The 24,766-nt window shown below is 37.7% G+C and overlaps 1 protein-coding gene across 1 annotated transcript in view; it reads right to left on the bottom strand.

Moving 5' to 3' along the window:
- The window catches only part of col4a5 (collagen, type IV, alpha 5 (Alport syndrome)), a 66,949-nt gene that overhangs the window by 36,579 nt on the left and 5,604 nt on the right, over positions 1-24,766 (bottom strand). The window contains exon 2 of the mRNA XM_081348754.1: positions 4,335-4,394. Within this exon, the coding sequence (XP_081204880.1) occupies positions 4,335-4,394 (60 nt within the window). The remainder of the gene's footprint in view (positions 1-4,334; positions 4,395-24,766) is intronic.

Below are 24,766 nucleotides of genomic sequence, written 5' to 3'. Positions count from 1 at the left end.
GGGAGCAGCAGCGGTCCGCCGGGGCAGGATGTGCCGGATGGCCTCCGTCTGCTTCTGTGCGGCCGAGAACTGTTGGGCAAAGCTCTCGACCGCGTCGCCGAACAACCCAACCTGGGAAAGAGGGGCATCCAGGAACCGATATTTATCGGTGTCCCTCATATCCGCCAGGTTGAGCCAAAGGTGGCGCTCCTGGACCACCAAGGTGGACATCGCCTGACCGACAGAACGTGCGGTTTCCTTCGTCGCCCGGAGGGCGAGGTCGGTTGCCACACGGAGCTCCCGGAGGAGCTCTGGGTCAGAACCACCCTTGTTCATGTCCATGAGCGCCTGGGCCTGGTGGACCTGCAAGAGCGCCATGGCATGGAGGGCGGAAGCAGCCTGTCCACAGGCCTTGTAAGCCTTCGCCGTTAGACCGGACGAAAACTTACAGGCCTTGGACGGGAGGCGTGGATTACCCCGCCAAGAGGAAGCGGACGCCGGACACAGCTGCATCGCGACGGCCCGCTCCACCGGGGGGATATCCACATACCCCTTAGCTGCCCCGCCGTCGAGGGTGGCGAGGGGTGAGGAGCCACTAGAACGGCTTCAGGCACTATACGGTGCCTTCCACGTCCTAGAAAGCTCCTCATGCACTTCCGGAAAGAAAGGTACCGGGGCGGCGCACTGAGAACCAGCACGGCCCGCCCCGAGAAACCAATCGTCCAACCGAGAAGGTTCGGGACGTGGTGGAGGATTCCACGCAAGCCCGACCTTCTCGGCGGCCCGGGAAAGCATAGCAGTCCATTCTGGATCCGGCTCGGACAACGCTACACACCCCGAGGGGGGCAACACAGCCGAGTCGTCATTTCCAGAGGACAGCTCCCCCTCCGATGCCGCGATCGACATCTGGTCATCAGCCGGAGCCCCAAAGGAAACGGTTGGCCGTTCCGGAGAAGGACCAAGACGTTCACTAAGGAGCCCCAATGGCGACAGCGCTTGTGAGGCGTGAGGGGCCCGCGGAGGATGACTCGACGGGGAAGCCCTCACGGTAATCCTCAGATCACCCTGGTCATGCACCGAAGTAGGTCTATTCTGCGGGGCAGAATAGACACTAGATCGGGGCATAGGCGAGGGGACTGCACCTCCCTTGAGGTAAGCGAGTCTCGAGCTAAGCGCTGCGATAGTCATATTCCCGCAATGGGAACATGAACTATCCACAAAAGCTGCCTCAGCGTGTTGAATGCCCAAACACGAGAGGCAACTGCTGTGGCCATCTGCTGGCGCCAGGGAACGACGGCATCCAGAAACGCACAAGCGGAATGACATCTTGAAAAAGACGCAGGGTCACGCTTGTGTTGCTCTTTTAGTAAAAATAAAAAAGGTTGAAAAAATACTCTCTCAGTGCTGAGGCACCCAGGGGTAGCCGCGGTGTGAATAAACACACAAGGAAACGCCCACCGAACCGACACACACACACACACACAAACACAGAACAATAGTGCTGTGAAAACAGCAGTTTGTGAGCTGCAATGCTCGCGGCCACCGCTGATCGCGCCGTCACACCAACACTGTAGGCAGAGAGTAGATCTCTTTGAAGTCTTCAAGGGCTGAATCTCTTTGTAGACAGAAGTCTCACGAAAGCTCGGCTCCGAAGTGAAAGACAATGTGTGCGTGCGCCCGCTTCCTGTTTATACCCGCGCGGCGGGGCGGGGCGCGTGACGCGATTCACGCACGCCAACGTTCATTGGCTCGTTCTGTAGACACTCGAAGTTGATAGGGCTCCCTGAAGTGATCCCAATTACGTCGTCACGTCGACGTTACGTCGAACGTGAGCGACTGAAAGGGAACTCCTGAAAGCTATCTAATTCTCCCTTTGATGAAACTGAACTAAAAGAGGTGATGCCAAGCCTATACCAGAGCTGAAACCTCCCATCAGCCCTTGCTGGTTTAAAGTCGGGGTCGAAAGCAACCCCATCTTAATATTCTAGATTGTCTTTCAAGTAATGCTTTTTTACAAATTTGCATTTGTGTGGTTCACACAGAGACAATACAGTATCGTGAACGGCCAAAACGCATAAAAAGTTTTCCGTTTTTAGTTGAAACCGGTGTCGTGTAAAGTCTTCAAAACCACTAACATCTAAGCATAAAGTGATACATTACCCAGTGCAACACTTCTGGAGGCACAGATTAAAATGAAAAGAGTCAGGCTTATGTTGAGTTCATGTTCACTTCATTTTGACAAATAAATATAGTAGAGCTGCACGATTCTGGATAAATTGAGAATCACAATTTTTTGTTTTAAATAGAGACAACAATTCTCTCACGATTCTGAACAGACAATTAAAAAAATAATATGCTAATAATAATAATATAGGTTCTAATAAAATGTTAATTGTTGCTTATTTAAAAATATGTAATTAATTTGAAAGAATTATTTAAAAAAATCAGTTTGAATGAATGATTCAATGACTCACTCAAATACTTTGCTTGTTTCATTAATGGAAGAATCAGCGTTTTTGAACAAATCTATTAAATGAATGATTCAATGACAAATATATATTTTTAACACGATGCCACCTAGTGGCATAACAATGTAATAATTTTAGCGTTATTTGAAGAGCGAAGTTACTTTTAACTCTTCCCCGCCAGTGTTTTATTTTTGATTTTTTTTTTAAGTTGCCAGCCACCGCCAGCGTTTTTGATCATTTTCACAAAATTTCATGGCCCCCAGAATATTTTGTTGAATGAATACCTTAACATGCAATATATCAAAAGAAAGAACAGAGCCCCTGCTTAAAAAAATGTTTTATTCTAGCTTCCTGCATTCTTTTTTTAATCAACACTTAAATATGGGCAAGTATCATAAAAAAAGCAACATTTTGAGCAATAAGCTGAGAAATTCACATTTGTGTCAAAGACTACATCCAGATTGAATTCAGAACGATGATCAAAACATAGATGGAGTAGATCAAGTCCATCAACACCCTTAAAGCTTGCACAGTCCTATAGCTCGTCCTGGGTCGTCATTTCATTCAGTAACATTAGGTAGTTTTGATTTATATGCTGTTTAATGTTGGTGATCGTGTTATTTTACATATGCATATGATTACATATGATATCGTTTGTTTCTGCATCGTCTTCGGATGGAGATTCAGTCCTCTTTCAGAAGATGCATAATAGCACCCCCTACCTAAACCACGGATACTCTGAAAATTCAGTGTTTGGCGGGGAAAGAGTTAAAAGGTGATTTTGATAGCTACCATAGCTTTTTATATCCGAACTATAAACTTTTATCTCAGTTCTTCTGTAATAATTTGAATATTTGTAACACAGAAACAATGATACTGTGCGGTTGAAAAGACTGTTTGTGAAGCTGTTTCATTACCTAAACATGACAGCGGCAGATTTGAGTGTTCTGATATGATTTTGTCAAAGGTTTAATAGACAGGCAAATCACTCTCATTTAGGAATAAGATTGTGTGGGTGTTTGAATCGAGATCGCGATCTTTTACCGATTAATCTTGCAGCTCAAGAATATAGCTAGGCCCACTGAAAGGCTAGAACAACATATATGCATTAACACATTTATATGAGCCTATGGACATCAGTCTACAAGTGCGTTCCATTCGACCATAAATGCCCTATGAAGTGGACTTCACAGGGTATTCCACCAGTGAGATTCTAATCCAAAGGGATTGTACATGTTCAGTTAGAAGGCACTGTAAACAGCAAATCATATCCCTTAACATGAAGTGAAGAGGGAAATTTATCCACCAGTTATTGCGCATCACTCTAGTAATGCAAAAAGTTTGACTAAAATAAATGCAGTTAAAATTATTAGAGGCTACAGCATTTTTATTGAGTTTATTTAGTCCAGGTGTAGTTTGTGTATGCAGTTGTGAGATGAGACCGTTACAGTGCAACCATCATGATCAGATCTAATGAAAAGTTAGTTATTTTCATACTAGACATCACAATAGACCTTTATCGCTCAGTTTAGTGTTTTCAACTTTGACAATTTATATTAATTAATAAAAACTAAAAATTTGTATACAAATTTACATAGGCAGCCTACACATGGATGTACTGTACATTAAAGTATGGTAAATGTTATTAGATTTATTTAAAGAAATATATTGTGTCATCGTACCACAAACTTCTCTAATATGCGTGACTCAATTTTTTTGTCTGAATGTGATGATGTTGTGATGATTTTATCAAGTGAAGTGAACTTCAACATATATCCCATCCTCAGTGACTAGGGAGCAAGGAACACTGCGTGGAGACCATGTAGAATGGAACGCAGCTTACTGTATATACAGTATGTGGTGGTTTATTTATGGATAAACACTCACCTTCTCTCCTTTCACCCCACTGCAGTCACACTTCGACCCAGTCCCACAGCCATGACACGCCTGAAGACACAAAACACAATTATTCATATCATATCCACATATTTTAGAGACATATACTAATACATAAAATGAAAAGCTTGTAATAATTACGATTTTTTTTTTACTAAAGAATACTCTTATGCTCACCAAGGTCACATTTATTTGATAAAAAATTATAATTTGTTAGTAATACATAATAATTAATAATTTGATAACATAAATGCAAGCTTGGTGAAGACAAGATACTTCTTTCAAAAACATAAAACAATATCTTAAATATTCCAAACTTTTTAATGCACATGAAATGATCATTAGCTATAAAATCCACTTCAGTGTCATAAATTAATTCTTTGTTCAAGAGCATCTTCATAATCCATTTAAATGAAGTTTCACAACTCATAATCATCAGAAGATCACTGAAGTCATCAATCCTGATACAAATGTTATCAAACAGATGCAAACCACAATACCAAGTGACTACTGTGCCTTCACAGGAAAATACCATTTCACTGAAAACAGAATGTGTGAATACCGTAAATCTGCAAAAGGTACATTTCATTTTCTATTATACTGACAGAGTTAGAAAAGAGGCAATAGTGTTAACTGGAATTTGCACGACATACTTCCACCTAGTGGTGTGGACACAGCAATATACAGAATAGCTTTTATTATGCAACTGATATAACTAGTGAACATGATTTTAAACATTAATCAAATGTAATATTCATTTATGTAGTTCTTTAAAGTTGGAAAAATATCAATAGTGCGGAAGACACATTACAAAATTGAAACTCTGGAAAATAAATACAAAACATGTCTACAGCTTTATGAGTGATATCCACTGTTGATTAATCAGAATAAATGATAATTAAAGCACAGCTATTAATTGATTGCACATTGTGGTTGCTTTCTCTCTGTGCTATAAAAGACACATGGGTATTTTTCATACAAACACTAGATGGCGCTATTTGCTTTCTCTAGAAATAACCACTAACTCTTAAAACAAGATTACCAAACAGGAACTTTAGAAATTCAATAATCGTCCTTAAAATTTAAGTTTTTAAATGTGAAATACTTTTATTTAACAAGGATGAATTCAACTGATCAAAAGTGAGAGTAAAGACATTTATAATGTTATAAAAGATTTCTATTTCAAATAAATGCAGCTCTTTTGAACTGTCTATTCATCAACAAATCTTGAAAATAATGCATCACAGTTTCCACAAAATATTAAACTGTTTTCAACATTGATAATAATAATAAGAAATGTTTCTTGAGCACCAAATCAACATATTAGAATGATTTCTGAAGGATCATGTGAACACAGAAGACTGGAATAATGACTGCTAAATGAAAAAAAGATTATATTATATTCATATTATATAATAACTATGGATATTAATAGAAAATTGTATAAATATTTAACAAAAGTGCTGTTTTATGGCATTTTTGGTCAAATAAATGCAGTATAAAAAAGATGCTTCTTTTAAACCAATAAAAAAATCTTAGCGACCTTAAACTTTTGAACATTACTAAAGTACAATTTGAGACAGACTTCACGTCTTGTGTGCTCCTGTTCCTCAAGTCAGGCATCTCATTAGGTTTTGAGACACAAACAATGTTTTACAGCCTGTGTTGAAAATGATTATTATTGCAAATGAGATCACTGCTTTGAGAAGTCCAACTATCTGTCTATTATTTTTCTTTCTTTTTGTGAGATTGTGTGAAGAGGACTCTTCAATATGAGAGCAGAGATTTATGAAAATGTTCTAAGCAACTTTATATAGCGAACTACACTAGCAAAAGCCACAAAGAAAATGTCGGCTACATGTTTGAGTGCACAAAGAGAACAGCAGTCCTGCGTTTTAGAGCTCAAAACAGACAAGCCGAGTGAGTTTCCATGGCTCCTGGCATTTTGCTTAGGTCAGCAATGTTATATATATACGGTTAACCTTTCACACACACAATGTATTGATCTGGCTGACAGGTGTCAGTAGAGGAAAAGAGTTTGATTTAACGTTCCTAAACAATGCATGCATATTGAAATCGACAACACTGAGTTACATTACATTATAAAGCACCCAGCTGAATATATATACACTAAAGAGACCTCGATATTTTAGATCAAGGCATCCCTGACTCATGATAAAAAACACAATATAAATCAAAGTCAAATCAAAATCAAAAGCACACCCAAAGGACATTTAAGGCTTATTAAAATATTAATCTTTTTGCAGAGCATCTCAAGACCTGCAGAAAAAGCAGACAGAGACCAATTAAAACAAGCACACCTTTTTGACTCAGTCATTCTGCTATTGAAAAAGACTCCTGTGAATTAAAGGAGGAGATGATCTGTGAGCAATGAATGTTCAATGCACTTCATACTTGAGGGCAGTTGACAAATCATTTACAGTATCTATGAACTTTTATTATCAAAATCTTTAAGGTATATGGATGTGTATAGGAAGGTATGACGAAAAGTGTAAATAAAATACTGTTTAAAATAATTGTAGATATAACATGTCACATTACAAGACATGTACATACATTTAAAGGGATAGTTCACCCAAAAAGGAAAATTCTGTCATCATTTACTCACCCTCAAGTTGATCCAAACCTGTGTGAATTTCTTTCTTCCACTGAACACAAAAGAAGATATTTTGAAGAGTATGGGTAACCAAACAGTTGATGGACCCCTTTGACTTCCATAGCACAGAGAAAAAAAAAGGGGGTCCATCAACTGTTTGGTTACCCATACTCTTCAAAATATCTTCTTTTGTGTTCAGTGGAAGAAAGAAATTCATACAGGTTTGGATTGGAACAACTTGAAGGTGAGTATGACAAAATTTACATTTTTGGATCAACTGTCCCTTTAAGTATTCAATGTCAAATACTCACGAACATCTTCACAATGACAAAAAAGAATGTATTGATGATAGATGCATCAGCATGAGGGACAGTTCATTTTACTGTTTTATATAAAGCTAATTAATTATAATTATATCTACTACCCCTAACAGAAAGAGAAAACTTTATTAAGAGAGGTGTTGTCATATTTTGTTATTCTTTGGTGAGACATTTGTCCTCAAACTTTATACAACTGGGAAAAAAGCTCTGTATATAGTATAATATTATAATATATAGTATAATAATTTATACTTAAACTTAAACTTTGGGTTCGGGAAAAAATATATCTACATATCTACATTATTAATAGAAGTCTCTTATGTTCACCAAGGCTCCATTTATTTGATCAAAAATACAGTGATATTGTCAAATACTATTATAATTTAAAATAACTGTTTTACATTTGAATGGTATTCTATTCCTGTGATGGCAAAGCTGAATTTTCAGCATAATTCCTCAAGTCTTCAGAGTCACACAATCCTTCAGAAATCATTCTAATAAGCTGATTAGCTGCTTATATGAATATGCTTGAATATGATGATTTGCTATTGCTCAAGAAACAATTTTCACATGAAAGAGATGTGCTGCTTTATATTTTTGTGGAAGCTGTCAAACATTTGTACAGGATTCTGTGATGAATAGAAAGTTTAAAAACAGCAGTATTTATATGAAATAGATTTTTTAAACAAAATAAAAGTCTTTGCTGCCATTTGTGATCAACTTAATCGATTCTTGCTGAATAAAAGTATAAATTTCTACTGACCACAAAGCAGTAGTGTACTGTATAATTAATTTTTTAAATATAATTTATTATCACATATTATGTTACGTATAGACTTTCCACTTCACAACAGTTTTGATCAATTTAATGCATCCTTGCTGAATAAAAGTATTAATTATTTTTATTTTAATCTTACACACCCCAGACTTTTGAATGGTAGTGAGCCATACATGAGCCAACAATATTAGCCAGTAACAGGAAAAGTTGAGAAAATCTATTTTTACTAATAGATATCCATGCAGGTGTTGACAAATGTTTTCGTATGTCTACTCTAGAGAACAGAGTTTGAACAGGGCCACCCAGTGGAGAATATTAAGCAGTGCAACGATTTATCCATTGAAGCAAAATGCAAATTCCAGTCTAGGGCTCGGTGGATTAACTGACCCCTAGTGAAAGATGGCCTGAGGGCAAATGAATGCTGGGAGCAGACAGAACTAAGTGGCAGCAGACCACAAATAATGTGTGTGTCTCAATGGCCCAATCAAACACTCACACGCACATATACAGACACGTTCATACAGCACAAATGGGTATGTAAATTATAAATTCGGGAGTAGCATAAAAACAGGAAAAAGAGGTGATGTATAGAGAGGTATGTTGTGTTTTCATGTTTTATGGGGACATTCCATAGACATAATGATTTTTATACTGTACAAACTGTACATTTTATTCCTTAACCCAAGCCCTATACTCATCACAGAAACTTTATGCATTTTTACATTTTAAACATTACTTAGTATATAAGCTGTTTTCCATGGGAACCAAAAAATGTCCCCACAATGATTTGGGATATTGCCATCTTTGTGGGGGGATACCACCCATAATGTAGGGTTTACCACACACACACACACACGCACGCACGCACGCACGCACGCACGCACGGATCACATGTGTTCTCTTACACTAGTTTTTTAAACAAAAACATTCTAGGTTGAAACTAAATAGGTAAAGTTTGCATTTTAGGTGCTCTGACATTTTGAATCACCTTTTAGCGTTCAATTCATTGAAATGGTCCTGCAGTGTGACAAATCTATTTTGCTCAGTTCTCACACTTTTTAACATAAACAAACTGAAACACTATTTTTCCCCCTCCAGGCACCATTCTGCAATAATCAGTAAGAATAACACATTTCACTGCATTCCTTTTCCACTCTCACTGCTGGATTTTCATGACTTCAAGGCCCATAAGAATCTCTTCTAAAACATGTTTTAGGGTACAACTCTTTCAAATCTAATGGAGCAGAAACCACCTCTCTCTGATGTCTTGCATCGGTTCATCCCTGGATTTTTTTTATTCCTATTCCTGTGGAGTTAAGAAAAGAATGACCTTCAACCTCTACCAATTAACCAGTTGAGGCGAGTGAATTGTGTAGGGGCGACAGGTGAGGGAAAAACGTACAAGGTGGTCAAATGTTTATCAAAGTATAATCTCAGAAGATAGTTTTATTGCCAAAAAATGACAACTCAACAAGTCTCCTACTCAATGAGGAGCTTGACTTTTACCTGAACAATAAAATGAAGCCTGTTCCCAGGACTGCAAGGAAAACCCAGAAGTTACCAATACCAATCGGGTTGACCGGTATATTTTTACAGACAGTCAAACTTTCATGCTTAGTAAGTGTTTCTAGAGCAGCAAATCATCATAATAGAATGATTTCTGAAGATTCATGTGACACTGAGGACAGGAGTAATGATGCTGAAAATTCAGCTTTGCCATCACAGAAAATAGATTTTAAAATAGAAATTTTACAATTTTACTGTTTTTAATCAAATACGGTAAATGCAGCCTTGTTGAGCATAAGAGACTTTTTCCAAAAACAGTAATAAAACCTTACCGACCCCAAACTTTTGAAGGGTAGTGAACCAATAAATAACTGATAAATAGCATCCCACAATGCCATTACACCATTCTATAGGAAACAACAGTTTTCACAAGAAGCCTAATTTCATTACTGTGTTAAAGCAGACATAATTGTTATAATTAATAACTAATATTATTAGTATTAATTAAATTATTGTTTGTATGTAAATGCTGTTTAAAATGCTTAATCAAGTAAGATGTATTACGTAAATTCTTGACATTTGGCATTTTAAACTAATAATGATAATAGTAATAATAATATTCAGTCCTGTATTTTTGTAATTTAAAAAAAAAAAATAATTAAGAATTTGTCCTGGAAATCAGACACTAGGTATTAGTATCTGCCATAAAAATCCACTACTGGTGGGCCAGTCTATTTATCTCATCAAGCAAGTTATCTCAACACGGAACAACACCATATCTTAACAGTTCCTGAATGGTGAAATCAGGTCAGTGATGTTGTTGCATTGTGCATCTCTGGTCTGGTGGGTTAGAATCAAAACAGTATGCAATGCTAAGTTCTCATGATAAGGAAGAAAAAGACATCTCTCACAGAGTGACACAGAAAGACCGTGGGACTGGGACTGTAAGTATGGGTTTGGAAGGTTCTCAGACAGCAGGGGAGGCTCTTGAGTCAGGTCATTACATCAACACCTAATCTGGAATGCATCAACCAAAACAAGCCTGGTTACTGAATTCAAAATGAGGATGTTTGTCATCTAGTCACATTTACAAGTATCAATACTGTTCACATCTAAAACACACATTCATGAAATCAGACATTAAAGTGATAATTCACCCAAAAATGAAAATCACACTCAAGTTGTTCCAAACCTGTATGAGTTTCTTTCTTCTGCTGAACACAAACGAAGATATTTGGAAGAATACGGTAACCAAACAGTTCCACGGTCCCCAATGACTTCCATAGTATTTTCTTCCCATACTATGGAAGTCAATGGGGACCAACAACTGTAATATATTACCAGTATTCTTCAAAATAACTTATTCTGTGTTCAGCAGAAGAAAGAAACTCATAAAGGTTTGGAACAACTTGAGGTAAATGTACATTTTTCATTTTGGGGTGAACTGTCCTTTCACAATTTCTGACTTTCTATGAATTGCCAGCCCGTTCTCATCCTAGGGTGTCATATATTGACGCTTTTGACATTTCGTCTACATCGAACGCACATGGCACCCTTTAGCGTCAATATGAGACGCAGATAGATATGGGCCAGAAGGCGCCTCCTAGTGGTCTAACCCTAACCCTACACCAGACCTAAACCTACCCATAACCGAACAAAGCTCTGTGCGTGTCATATTGACGCTAAAGGGTGCCATGTGCGTTCGATATAGACGAAAGCGTCAGTATATGACGCCCAAGGATGAGAATGCGTTGGAATTGCTGGACATCTGTGTCCAATTCACTAACCTAACTGATAAAACTCTTATCAAATTCTAAAAACACACACATTTCCCAAGAGAAAGTGAAATCGACATATTTCTCCTATCAAGCAAGCAGTAAAAATGTCTGAGAAGGCACAATATTTGCAGAAACTATCACCTAATCTGCACTTGTTTAAAACGAAACAATGTCAACATGTCCAGGTGCTCCGAATGTGATTTTGGTACAAACAGCATTCTCTCTAAATATTTGCAGATCAGTATAAAGCGGTTTATGCAACAGCAGCTGGGTTTATAAAGCATGGAGTCCCTCCCCTCACCACTAGAGGAACACAGAAAGAGGGATGATGTATATACTGACAGTAAGGGTCAACAGTTCTAGACTGCTATATAAACAGCTCCTCTCTTGGAATCAACTTTCATTTGTAATATCAGAGCAACTCTAAAAAGAAAAACAAAAATTACAATGACGTTCGCAGAGTGGGGATCACAGCAGAGAAGTACTGGACGTGGACTGGCACTCCAATAAATGTGAGACAAGTTCTCACCTGAACTATAATCTGGAGATCTAATTCTATCCCCCACAGAGCGTGTTCAAACCTGCATGCCATACCCAGCTTGCATATGAATCTAAAACTGCAGGGTTCAAATGAATTAAGCACTCTTGAAGTTTGAGGCAATAGCTTAGCTCTAGATGCTTTCGGGAATTTTTGGGGGCATTTTGGCATGCACTATACAGTACATTTCAAAAGTTTGAGGTTGGTAAGTTTTTATTGCTGTTTTTGAAAGAAGTCCCTTATGCTCACCAAGGCTAAGAGGATATTTTGACTTTGACTGTTTTGAAGATGATTTTTTCTCTTCCATAGTCAAAGCCTTCAAAAAAAAATCCTGTGTTGTCACAAGGCAAGAGGAGGATAGATGATGAAATGCCACGGATGCCAGAGCATGGGCCAGGGAAAACACAATTAAATATTGCAGTAAATTTGTATACCCTTACTTACTCTGCAATTACTAACTTGCAAATATCCACATTCACAAAATAAAAACAAAACAATGCATGATCAGAAATCCCATGAACTATAAATCTAAAGGACGACAAAGGTAATAACTGAATTTCCTTTTTTCCCCTCTAATCTAAACAAGTATGTTTTTGAGATCTAAAGCCACATCTGATTTTCTGTTTACTGGAAACAGGGCAAACATTAGCTGCTCTTTACATGAACATGCACACAGTGAAACAGAGTTACACAGGGGAGCCACTATTGCCTCCATTCACCACTAATAGCAGAAGCAGATGGGAGAGAACAAGAGGCAAAGAAAATGGGGATCTGAGGAAGACCCAAGAGCTGAAAAGCAAGGGTGTGTATGACATGGAAAGTAAATAGGTTTGCTGTTTAGGGAAGAAGCACATGACTCTGGTTCTCTAAAGATGTGAGACTAATTCGTGTTGAAACAAGATCTATTCCTGCTCAATTGTTCAAAAAGACATTGAAGAAGCATGCACACGCATCCCTATCTGACAAAAGCTATAATTACAACCTTGTTTTAAAGCAGGCTAGACACTTGGATATTACAATGTCTGTCTCGCGCATTCCCATCTTAATGGCTTGGATGAAATGCTTCTTCACTCGAACAATAACACTGCGGCTCATTCAGACAGATTTCAATAGTGTGTCAACTTCGGAACAAGAACAGATACCTTAGATTATATTAGAGGTCAGTGTTAGTGTGGTGTAATTGCAAGTTTAAACTTGATACTTTAATTCTAAAGCAATGTGTAAAATATGAATCAAAGCCCATGACACCACACTAGAGTGACTAATTCAACACAAAAAATAATGTTTATAAAGAGTTTGTTTCAAACACAGACTATATGCAAAATTATAACATAATATATGGCTCAAACTTTTTTTTTTTATTAAACAAATGTATACTTTAATTCAGAAAGGATATATTAAGTTGATCACAAACTGTGTTGGGTGTAATTGATTAATAAGTAGGCCTAATTCATTACTGTTATTTATTTACTTTTCCCTTGAAAAACTAAAGTAAGGGATTACTCTTAATTTTTCTGTAATTTAACCACTTCTGCCTTCTGTTTCACAGACAAGGCTTAAACTAGTCCCAGACAAAAATGCATGTTTGAACGCTGTTTTAAATTAACTTGCATTGACATATCTTTAAATATGTCAATGCCATTGTTTTGTCTCCAGATATACACCCACCAGTAATGTTTTTCCCAGGCACGTTTATAAAAGCTACTCAAAAGTCAGAATTAAACACTTGACGCACATTATAATGACGCGATTGCCCAGCCATGTTTGTTTGAACAGCGAGAGGCGTCAGTTTACGCTACTCCTACATCCTATTCCTACGTCATACATCGTCAAGTAAAGACGTTTATAAGGTTTCAAAAGATTTCCGTTTCATGCTGTTTTCAACACTGACAATAAAAGAAGTGTTTCTTAAGCACCAAATCATCATATTAGAATGATTTCTGAAGAATCATGTGACTGAAGACTGGGAGTAATGATGCTGAAAATTCAGCTTTGCCATCACAGGAATAGATATTTCATTTTAAAATATATTAAAACAGAAATCATTTATTGTAAATATAATAATATTTCCCAATATTACTGTTTTTAACTGTACTTTTGATAAAGCCTTGGTGACCACAAGACATTATATACAAAAACATTATATACACATCTGTGTAAGAAAACAACATATTTCCTGTCTTTAGCATATTGGAAGAAGTATTCAGACATAGCACTGAAGAATGAGCGATCACTTCATCTACTGTAGTTCAGACAAAGTTTTACAGTATAAAATGACAGATAAAAGAGGGAGAAGACATCTAGATCAGGGCCAATCCTCGACCCAACACTCCATCCAAACACACACCCATCATTTATTTGTTCCCCAAGGTACCTCTCCTTTCCTCCCTTAAGGAAAAATATGAATAAATGGATGAATGGACATCTATACAGTGGTCAGTCTAATGTTGACAAGTTGGCTTATAAAAGGACGCATACACACATACCGTAGACATTGGCCCTCATTTATCAATCTTGCGTAGAAACGGGCGTATATATTGGCGTAAGATTATGCTTACACTCTTCTCATCGCCTGATTTATGAAGCTGTGCGTACCTTTGAAATCCAGGTGTACGCAATACCTGCCCTTGATAAATGCCGCGGCTGAAAACGAGCGTCATTAGAATAACACGCCCCTATATATTCAAGTCTCCGCTTCCCCACGCCCTCATTTTACGCCATGGACACACGGAAGACGGCAAAGAAGAGAAACTTCTTTGAGAAAGAGAAAGCGAAACCAGGGAAGTGGAAAGAAACAAAATTGATTTCTAGATTTTTTATTATTAATGACGCTTATTGTTATTTAGAAGAAGAATGTCGTTATTATTATTATTTGTATTATTATTATTATTTAAAAGAAGAAGAATGTCATTTTTATTATTTTGTCAGTCTGAATTATTTTTTTGGTCATTGAAAGCCTTTCATTACTGAACCTAGTCCGTGCACACCTGCCGGGCCTAACCCTGGCCTAACCATCGTTTCAAAGAATAGTACAACGGCGAGCGCGTCGAGTATAAACGCCTCGTCCGTTTGGGGAGGTGCGCGCGCAGTCTGCGGAGACTCGCGCTGCGGAGCCAGGCGAAAGTATAAACAAGGCTTGAAACGTCAGGTAAAGCGCACAGGCTCGCAACTGAAGGAATACATATGCCTACAAATCAAATGCTTTGGTAAATTCACACAAATTAAACATTGAAGTCCATGTTGCACAAAAATAAACACTGAAGTTTATAATTACTATGTTGTTGTTTTTTTACAGTGGGTCATAATATATCATATCTTTTAGTTTGTCAGTGCGTTTTGTGGTGTTAGGAATTGTTTTTTCTGCGCATTCCCGCACTCAAAACGTGCGTACACCACCTCCTGAGCTGGCGTAGGATTTGAGCGTGCCGTACGCCAACGTTCATATTGATAAATCTCAAAGTCACCGTGGTTTTGGGTGTACGCCAGGTGTACGCTGGAAATTTGGTGTACGCACTTTTGATAAATGAGGGCCATTGAGTGGCCTATTTTCTAGGTCTTAAGCTGAGGCTAAAGCATTTCTGTTAAGATATTTAGCTACATATTCAGTATAGAATAAAGTCCATTCAATATTACCCAGCTGTTAACATTAATATCTCACTTCAACAGATTTGATAGTAATTAAACTTGGTTAAGATTAATATGCCCATTGCCCACTTATGCAATCACCATTCTACCAACAGGTAAAGCTGCATGGTTAATCGTTAAAAGATCGCAATCTCATTCCTAAATGACAATGATTCGCCGGTCTATTAAACCTTTGATAAAATCATACCGGAGCATTTAAATCTGCCGTTGTCATGTTTAGGTATGAAACAGCTTCACAAACAGTCTTTTCAACCACACAGTATCATTATTTATGTGTTACAAATATTCAAATTATTACAATATTCTTATAGTTCAGATATAAAACTGATGTCTATGGTAGCAATCAAAATAGAGTAAATCACCTTTTGAAAGTAACTTGACTCAAACAACGATTGTATCGATTACATCATTACGCCACTAGGTTGCGACGTGTTAAAAATATGTATTTGTCACTGAATCATTCATTCAATAGATTCGTTGAAGTGAAGTATTTATGAGTGAGTCTTTGAATCATTTATTCAAATCAACTTTTTAATAATAATTCTTTCAAATTAATTAAGCATTTTTAAAAAGGAGGCAGCAATTAGCATCTTTTCAGAACCTCAAGTAAACTGCATGTTATTTTGTTTAATTGTTTGTTCAGAATTGTGGGAGAATCGTGATCTCTACTTAACAAAAAAAAAAATCATGATTCTCAATTTATCCAGAATCGTATAGCTCTACCAACGGGTATTTGTACTTTACACAAGTAGGCGGCAACACTGCTATCAAATCCATCAGGAATGCAGACGTCCCTTAAGTTTTGTTTTTGTTTTTTTAAGTTTCTGAATTTAGATTACTTTTATTCACACTTCACGTGTACCAGAGCAGACATGCCACAAATACTTCCAAAGAATAAACAGTTGCTAACATTTTGCAAAGCAAAGTAAAAATTGCAGTAAAACAAATTCACCACAAAACTACAAGCACATAAAACACCAGGTCACATGAATTCCTTCACTTTTTTGCTAAAAGAATGATAAATGTGGAGTCTGTGGACTTTATCCTGCCAAAGGAGGAATGCAGGCTAGTGGCCTGAATGTTGGGCACTGGGAGTTGGCATATGTTCAAAAGGATCAAAACGCAGGTATGGGCTTGAGCAGGTTTTCTGCCTCAGACAGACATAGCTGATGTCACTCTGATGGAGCAAGTTTACATCTGGCATATAACATCACACTCGGAAGTAAATAAAACACATACGTACTATAAATTGTCCAAATATTCCTCTGAAGGTTTCCTTCCTATTTTACATTAGCTTTAACAATAAAGGGATAGTTGAAAAATCTGTCATCAATTTCTCACACACGTTTTTACAAACCTGTATGACCAGGGCCGGAGTGGGGCCACTTTTCAGCCCGGGAGTTTCAGGCCCAAGACCGGCCCACTTTTTCCATGGTGGAATTCCAAATTAGCACTTTTTTAAAATTGGATAAATGAAGCAACAGTTCAGCTCGTACTATTGTGTAGTTAGTATTAATACCATGGGTTAACAAATAATGTAAAGGTTAAATAATAATTCACTTAGACTTTATAAGAAGCATAAGAAGCAATTGCAACTTTTTCACACAATTCTGACGTTATATTTCGCAATTCTGACTTTATATTTCAATTCTGACTTTATAACACGCAATTGCTACTTTATATCACACAATTCTGACTTTATATCTTGCAGTTCTGACTTTATAAGCAATTGCGACTTTATTTCACACAATTCTGACTTTATAATTTGCAATTCTGACTTTATAACACGTTTTATGATTTTATATCACACAATTCTGACTCTATATCTGGCAGTTCTGACTTTATAAGCAATTGCGACTTTATATCACACAATTCTGACTTTATATTTCGCAATTGTGACTTTATAACACGTTTTATGACTTTATATCACACAATTCTGACTCTATATCTTGCAGTTCTGACTTTATAAGCAATTGCGACTTTATTTCAGGCAGTTCTGATTTTATATCTTGCAATTCTGACTTTATAAGAAGCAATTGCGACTTTATATCACGCAATTCTGACTCTATATCTCAGAATTCTTTATAACACGCAATTGCAACTTTATTTCAGGCAATTCTGACTTTATATCTCGCAATTCTGAGAAAAAAAGTCAGAATTGCGAGATGTAAACTCGAGATAAAAAGTCGCAATTATCTTTTAAAATGTTTTATTCTGTGGCGGAAACAAAGCTTCCATAGCTTACCTCCTGGCCTCTTCCTCCCATCCATCCTCCCTGACGCGTACCGTTACGGCCGGCCCAGCTATCAGTAGGCGCCGGCGGAGCCGCGGTAGCCTCCCTGAGAAAACGTTTTGAAAAGACGGGCTATGGACCCAACCATTTCTAAAGGAGGGGAGGGGAGAACTCCCTCACATGGTACAACCCATGAGTTGCGCGCTGTGGTGGCAGAATGCGGAACGTATCCTAATGTAACTAATGTGACATTGAAATGTAAAAAAAATAATAAAAAAAAAAATCCTCGACCGGCCCAAAAGTGAAGCGGCCCACCGGGAATACTCCCGATTCACCCGATTACCCACTCCGGGCCTGTGTATGACTTTCTTTCTTCTGCGGAACTAGGGATGGGCATTCGATTAAATTTTCTTAGTCGATCGTCGGGAGAATTAACGATCGACTATCGATTAATCATTAATATTTTTATATTGAAATTCATTATTTCTTCAACTTTTTATAAATTAAAAATGCAATGAAAATACAAAAATACAGTTTGTTTGTCCTCGATGAGATCTTTATTACAAGAAGATCAACTTGTGGCAGTGAAACTGCACGTACTTGAAGATGCCCTGCGGTGCTCTAAAACAGCGGAACAGCGAGCCGGCGTTCTTAAACAGAGACCCATGGCCACTTCATCCGTTTTCTGTGATCGGATAACTATCCGATCGTGAAAAGACCAAATGTAAATGCCCTCCGAAACGCATTCGAGGCGGATTTAAACCCGATCGCTCAAACCACTTCAGGAGGAGATCTGAGACGCATTCCAGACGAAACTGGACAAGAATAAATGCATCTGGTTGTTGAAACTACATATGTAAATTTGACTTATCCCAAAAATGCTAAGAAATAAACATGTGAGAGCGTTTTATAGGCCTAGGCTATATGTCATGTTATAGCCAGATATGACGGCGTTAGTGGAACACGCATCACCACAGATGAGCATCTATTCAAGCCAACCGAAATGATCTTACCAGGGCTGTTGCCGCAATATTGTTGCAGTCTTTGATTTAGAAATTTTCGCTGATGATCAAAAAAATGCAGCCCATATCAGTTGCTTTCGGACGTGCAACAATTTAAATATGTAGCGCGGGAATTCAAGATCGGATTTATATCCGTTTTGCAAAAACACATTTATATGACCGGGTGTAAATGGAATCGTTTTGATAAATCAGATAGCTATTTGATCTGAGAAAACGCATGAAGTTCCCATAGAACTTCTGCACCAGTCCACTGATTTCTGTTGAGAAAGATAAGCATGTTGACATGATCTGGGATCAGATGCGACCGCAACCTGGTGACAGCAAGTCCAGCCGCCGAAAACACCCGCTCTGAGGGGACTGACGTTGCCGGGATGCACAGGTACCTCCGCGCTAAAATTAATTCCATTGCTTCAAGACTCACACTACGCAACGCAACCTGCATTAGATTAATCGATAACAAATAAACGTGATCGACGAAATTCTTAACGATCGATTATCGATCGTCGATTAATTATGCCCATCCCTATGCGGAACACAAAAAAAATATTTTGATGTACAGTATTGTTGGTCACCAAACCGTTTTGGTGACCACTGAATTGCACAATATGGCGGGGAAAAACTTAAATTATCTTAAAATTAATACTATGCTGTTGGAGAGTGTTGTTAGTGATGGTGCTCAGTGCATTAAATATTTAACTAGATTAACGATCGATCAATCAACAAATTAAACTCATACTGTCAACAGTTACTAAAATGTCATTCGAATTTGACAAATAATCCATTTTCTTGTCCCTAATAATCAACATAATGCAGGGGAAACTGTAAAATGAACTGCAGCAGTGCTAAACTTGCATCATACAATTACAACACACAAACTATCAATGCATGAATCAAACTTACTAAGACTGTCGACAGTTTGTTTTCCATGCATAATTTTATTACAGTATATCCATGTACATCTCACAAAAGTGAGAACACCCCTCAAATTTAAGCAAACATTTTAGTATATCTTCTCAAGGGACAATACTATAGAAATGAAACTTGGATGTATTTTAGTGTAGTCAATGTGCTGCTTGTATAGCAGTATATATTCACTGTCCTCTGAAAATAACTCAACATACAGCCATTATTGTCAAAATAGCTGCCAACAAATGTGAGTACACCCTAAGTGATAAAAGCTGTACGTCGTTTAACCATGCAAAGCCACATGTCCTATTCATCATGTTCATGTTTCTGTCTGCTTGACAGGACCATACAAATGTGTGTATCTTGTATTAGAGCAGTTCAAATTTGTGCTTTGAGTACAATTATCTCATACTGACCTCTGGATGTTCAACATGACACCTCATGGCAAAGAACTTGGAAAGGATTTGAGGATTTGAGAATTAGAATTGTTGGTTGAAAGGTTGACCTAGGCTATAAGAAGATTGGTAACACCCTGAAACTGAGTTACAGTACAGTGGCCAGGGTCGTACAGAGGTTTTCCAAGACGGGTTCCACTCAGAACAGGTTACTTTTGTGAGATACTGTATGTGGTTACAGTCAAATCATATAAAACAGTGAATCAAATCACTCCGGAACTCTGTTCTGTCTTGCCTGCAGTCGAGACTCGAGACGGTGATGTGAGCTCCACTGACAGTCCCTCCTATTGGTTGTCGCTAACGAAATTCGCTTCTCATTTGCATAAAGTTGAAATTTCTGAACTTTTGTTGCGTGTCTCGCGTCACTTTACATGCCCACATTCTGTCACCAACGGTCACTGTTGCTCGTGTCGCCGGAAGTCGCCAAGCGCTCCATCAGAGCCCGTCTACTGAGAGCCTGGCCACTCCCTATTAAGTCCTATTGTACCGAATTTTGGTTGTAGTTCCACCAGAGTTCCACTGGGGGCAATCGCCCATGAGTCTAAAAAATCTAACACCCAGCAATGTGTAATTTCTTTGCATCTCCTTTCGAATACATTCAAATTACTAGACAAAATATTATATCCTGAGAAAAGTGGATTTTGAGGGGTATAGTCCATAGACCTCCATTCATTCTGCACTCGTCCTGTGAGCGCCCTCATATGGAACCAGAGTGGAACTGCAACCAGTTCAGAAGCCGGAAGTTTACTGAGAGTGGACGTTCTACCCTTATTCGCTCCGTGCACAAAATGGCGACCGTTGACGTTTCGAACTTGAGTGTGTGGGCCAGTACTTCCGGTGATCTGACAGCCAGAGCGGGAGACAGCAAGAGCGAGAGACAACAGCGACCGAGGTCCATTACCACAGCGATGTTTTTCACATTGAGTGTTTTTAGGATTCATGAGAGGTGACTTGCCTTTCAGAGGGTGACAGCCTCAGCACTTGATTGTTGTGTGCCGTTATGTACCATGTCGTCACGTTACTTATAACAGAGAAGTCAGCTTTCATGCATTCCCCGTTGACGCTGCAGAACGGGCATGAGTGGATACAGAAGATCCGGAGGGATGACTTCAACCCGACCAAATTTTTAAATGCATATCATTTTCAGTGCGTTTCTATGCTTTCTATTACTGCATTTATTTTGTGCAAGTGAGATGAGTAAAGACCATCTGTTTAATAAATCATTATCTGTCTGGTGTTTATATGCAGCACATACAGTATTTTACTATGAGTAAAATATACACAAACTTACCCATATTAAATTGTTTGTCGTACCATACAGTTAAAAATGTTAAATATGTGATAATAATATTGATCGAGCAATAGATGTAAGTAAAAACAGTAGTCAGATTAATGAATGAAATACAACTGTTCACGAACAGAAGATTGTATTTGACTCATGCTGCATACGCAATAACAATTATGCCTACTGTAAATGGGTCAATGACGTGACGGGTCTTTTTTTTTTGTCCAAAGGCCTTAATAATAATAAAAAACAAATATATAACATCCAAAGTATGTAAGGTAGTACAACTTGATCTCTTTTACTGAATCCAAAAGGTTTTAATTATATTATACTACATATAAAGGTATTTTAAAGATTTTGAAGTGTCAAAAAGTCATTCGGTAAAACCGATATAGTAAATATTTAAATGGAATAATATTGCTTTTAATAACTAAAGGAACTACAATAATACAAATACAAGGCTCTTTTTTTTTTTTACATTTCCCCTTTTCTCCTTTCCCTGTGCAATGTTTTACTTGAATATGTTGGAGTGTTTAGAGTAGTCCAATAAATGATTACATTTATGAGATCAGTGATAATTTGTTTTAATTTCTTCTGTGGTACACACTATATACTATCTCAACATCAATGTCAAATCCGTTTTTAACTTTCAAATCAGTGGTTAAACCAATGACTTTTTGGTGAGATTTTTTCCATCTTGTAAAAAATGACAAAAAACAGTGTTAATTGATTGTACAAACCACAAAATCTTAAACTAAAAAAAACTAAGTAAACTAAAAAATGGTTTCAAATATAGTTAAATCTCCATTCTATTTTTTTTTTACACTTTTAAAAACCTTATTCGTCAATGACCCAATAGAGTTATAACTACGATTAGAGTTGTTTGCATAAAATGCACCGTGAACATTCACATGTTTGCCCTGTGATAGGCTGCCTACAATTTATCTCCATAAATACTATTTTCTCAATTCTGCGCATATATTTTTACTTACATCAATCGCTCGATCAATATTATTATCACATATTTTGCATTTTTAACTGTAGGTACCACAAAAAAAATGTATGGGTAAGTTTGTGTATATTTTACACACGTAGAAAAATACTGTATGTGCTGCATATGAACACCTGACAGATAATGATTTATTAAACAGATGGTCTTTACTCATCTCACTTGCACAAAATAAATGCAGTAATAGAAAGCATAGAAACGCACAGGTGAAATACACTGAAAATTCTGCATTTAAAAATTTGGTCGGGTTGAAGTCACCCCTCCGGATCTTCTGTATCCACTCATGCCCGTTCCGCAGCGTCAACGGGGAATGCATGAAAGCTGACTTCTCTGTTATAACGTGACGACATGGTACATAACGGCACACAACAATCAAGTGCTGAGGCTGTCACCCTCTGAAAGGCAAGTCACCTCTCTTGAATCCTAAAAACACTCAATGTGAAAAATATCGCTGTGGTAATGGACCTCGGTCGCTGTTGTCTCCCGCTCTGGCTGTCAGATCACCGGAAGTTTTCACCGGAAGTACTGGCCCACACACTCAAGTTCGAAACGTCAACGGTCGCCATTTTGTGCACAGAGCGAATTAGACATTCTCTGGCTCCACTGAAATGAATGGGATCATGTCGGTGTGTCGCTGCATGTCGCTTGCGGTGTGAACGGGGTAACTGACCGAAAATCTCTATAGCGTCTAACAATATATTAATCACGTCTACCGGTATAATGCCGGTATATTACACTGTAAAGCTAGCCAAAGGATGTGGGGAGACATTAGCAAAGCTACTTCAGGAAGGGAAAAAAAATATGTAGCATTAAATACTTTAACAGAAAATATTAATCAAAGAATATAATAGAGCAGCACGATATTGGAAAAAACTGACATTACGATATTTTGTTTTTCTGCGATATACATTGCGATATGAAAACAATTTCACCAGATGATTTGAATAGCTCTATTTGTAAAGAATTAATCATAAATGATTGGGGTGATTTTGTAGGAGCTAGTATATTACTAGTAGGCTACTGTGTGAAATATTCCTATTAAATGATGAAAAACCTCAAAACTATGAAACCTAGCCTATACCCTCGGCTCTTAGAACTTAGACAAACAACTAAGTTGTTAGAACTTAGACAAAGCAACAGTTTGTTGTTGCTTAGAAGCCTGCCAAACAAGAAGGATGATAATGTAGGTGATGTCTGGAGCAACCATAGATGTTCTCTCCCTCCCATTCATACTCTGACGTAACTACAACATGCCTGTGTCTCAGACTGAGATATATGGCAGATATACGGCAGTAGGCTACATACTGTCTCTACTTCGGACTGTCCAGGTATCTCCTCTCTCACCGTTCTTTCACAGTTTGATGACCTCTGCATGTCTTCACCAAACACAATGCGTGTGCATGTGTTTGTATGTGTGGTGTAAATGAACCACCACCCGAAAAATACCCTATTTGTCAGTTTACTTAGGGTTTAACCACTGTGGGAGTGAGGCCGTGGGGGAAACAGAGATTGGGTGTGAGAGGAGGATCACTGTCCCGCTAATTCTAAATGGTATTTGCATCTCTTTCACAACACATTGTAAATATAATCCCCCAACAGCACACACATACCATCTAATCTACCACTTACTAGGCCTTCAACTGGTAGCTTGATAGTTATACAGTAGCAGTTAAGACCACATGCTAATATGTACCACTATATTCTGAACCCAAAGGAAAAAAATCAAAAATCAGATCTTTGCAATATCTCAGTAGTTTTCCTGGAGAGCAAATGGAGATTTTGCTCAAGTCTCCGACCTTCTCTGATGTTTCTCCTGAGAAAACATCTCATTATGTTTCTTCTCTTGAGATTCATACAATGTCTTTTCAATAAATATATTTGCATGTGCAGTTAAAAACGTAATGTGTTTTATTTGAGTAGTGAATCTCAAGTCTAATCTACTATCATATTTCAAGACATTTTGGCGTCAGTATGATTTTTTTTATATTTTTCATAGAAGTATCTTATGCTCACCAAGGCTGCATTTATTTAATCAAAAATACCGTAAAAGCAGTATTGTGAAATATCACCACAATTTTAAATATCCATTTTTAATTTATTTTAAAATGCAGTTTATTCAAGTGATGGCTGAATATTCAACAACCATTACTCCAGTGTCACGGTCAATCAGAAATCATTCTAATATGTTGATTTGGAGCTCAAGAAACACTTCTGATTATTATCAATGTTGAAAACAAAGCTTAATGTTTTTTGAAAAAAAAAAAGAAAAAAAAAATTCAGGATTCTCTGATCATTCGAAAGTTCAAAAGAACAGCATTTATTTGAAATAGA

This window comes from Scardinius erythrophthalmus, assembly GCF_964197995.2.
Source record: "Scardinius erythrophthalmus genome assembly, chromosome: 2".
Lineage (NCBI taxonomy): Eukaryota > Metazoa > Chordata > Actinopteri > Cypriniformes > Leuciscidae > Scardinius > Scardinius erythrophthalmus.
Note: the sequence above shows the minus strand (reverse complement) of the source record. Positions and strands in the feature narration are given on the sequence as shown.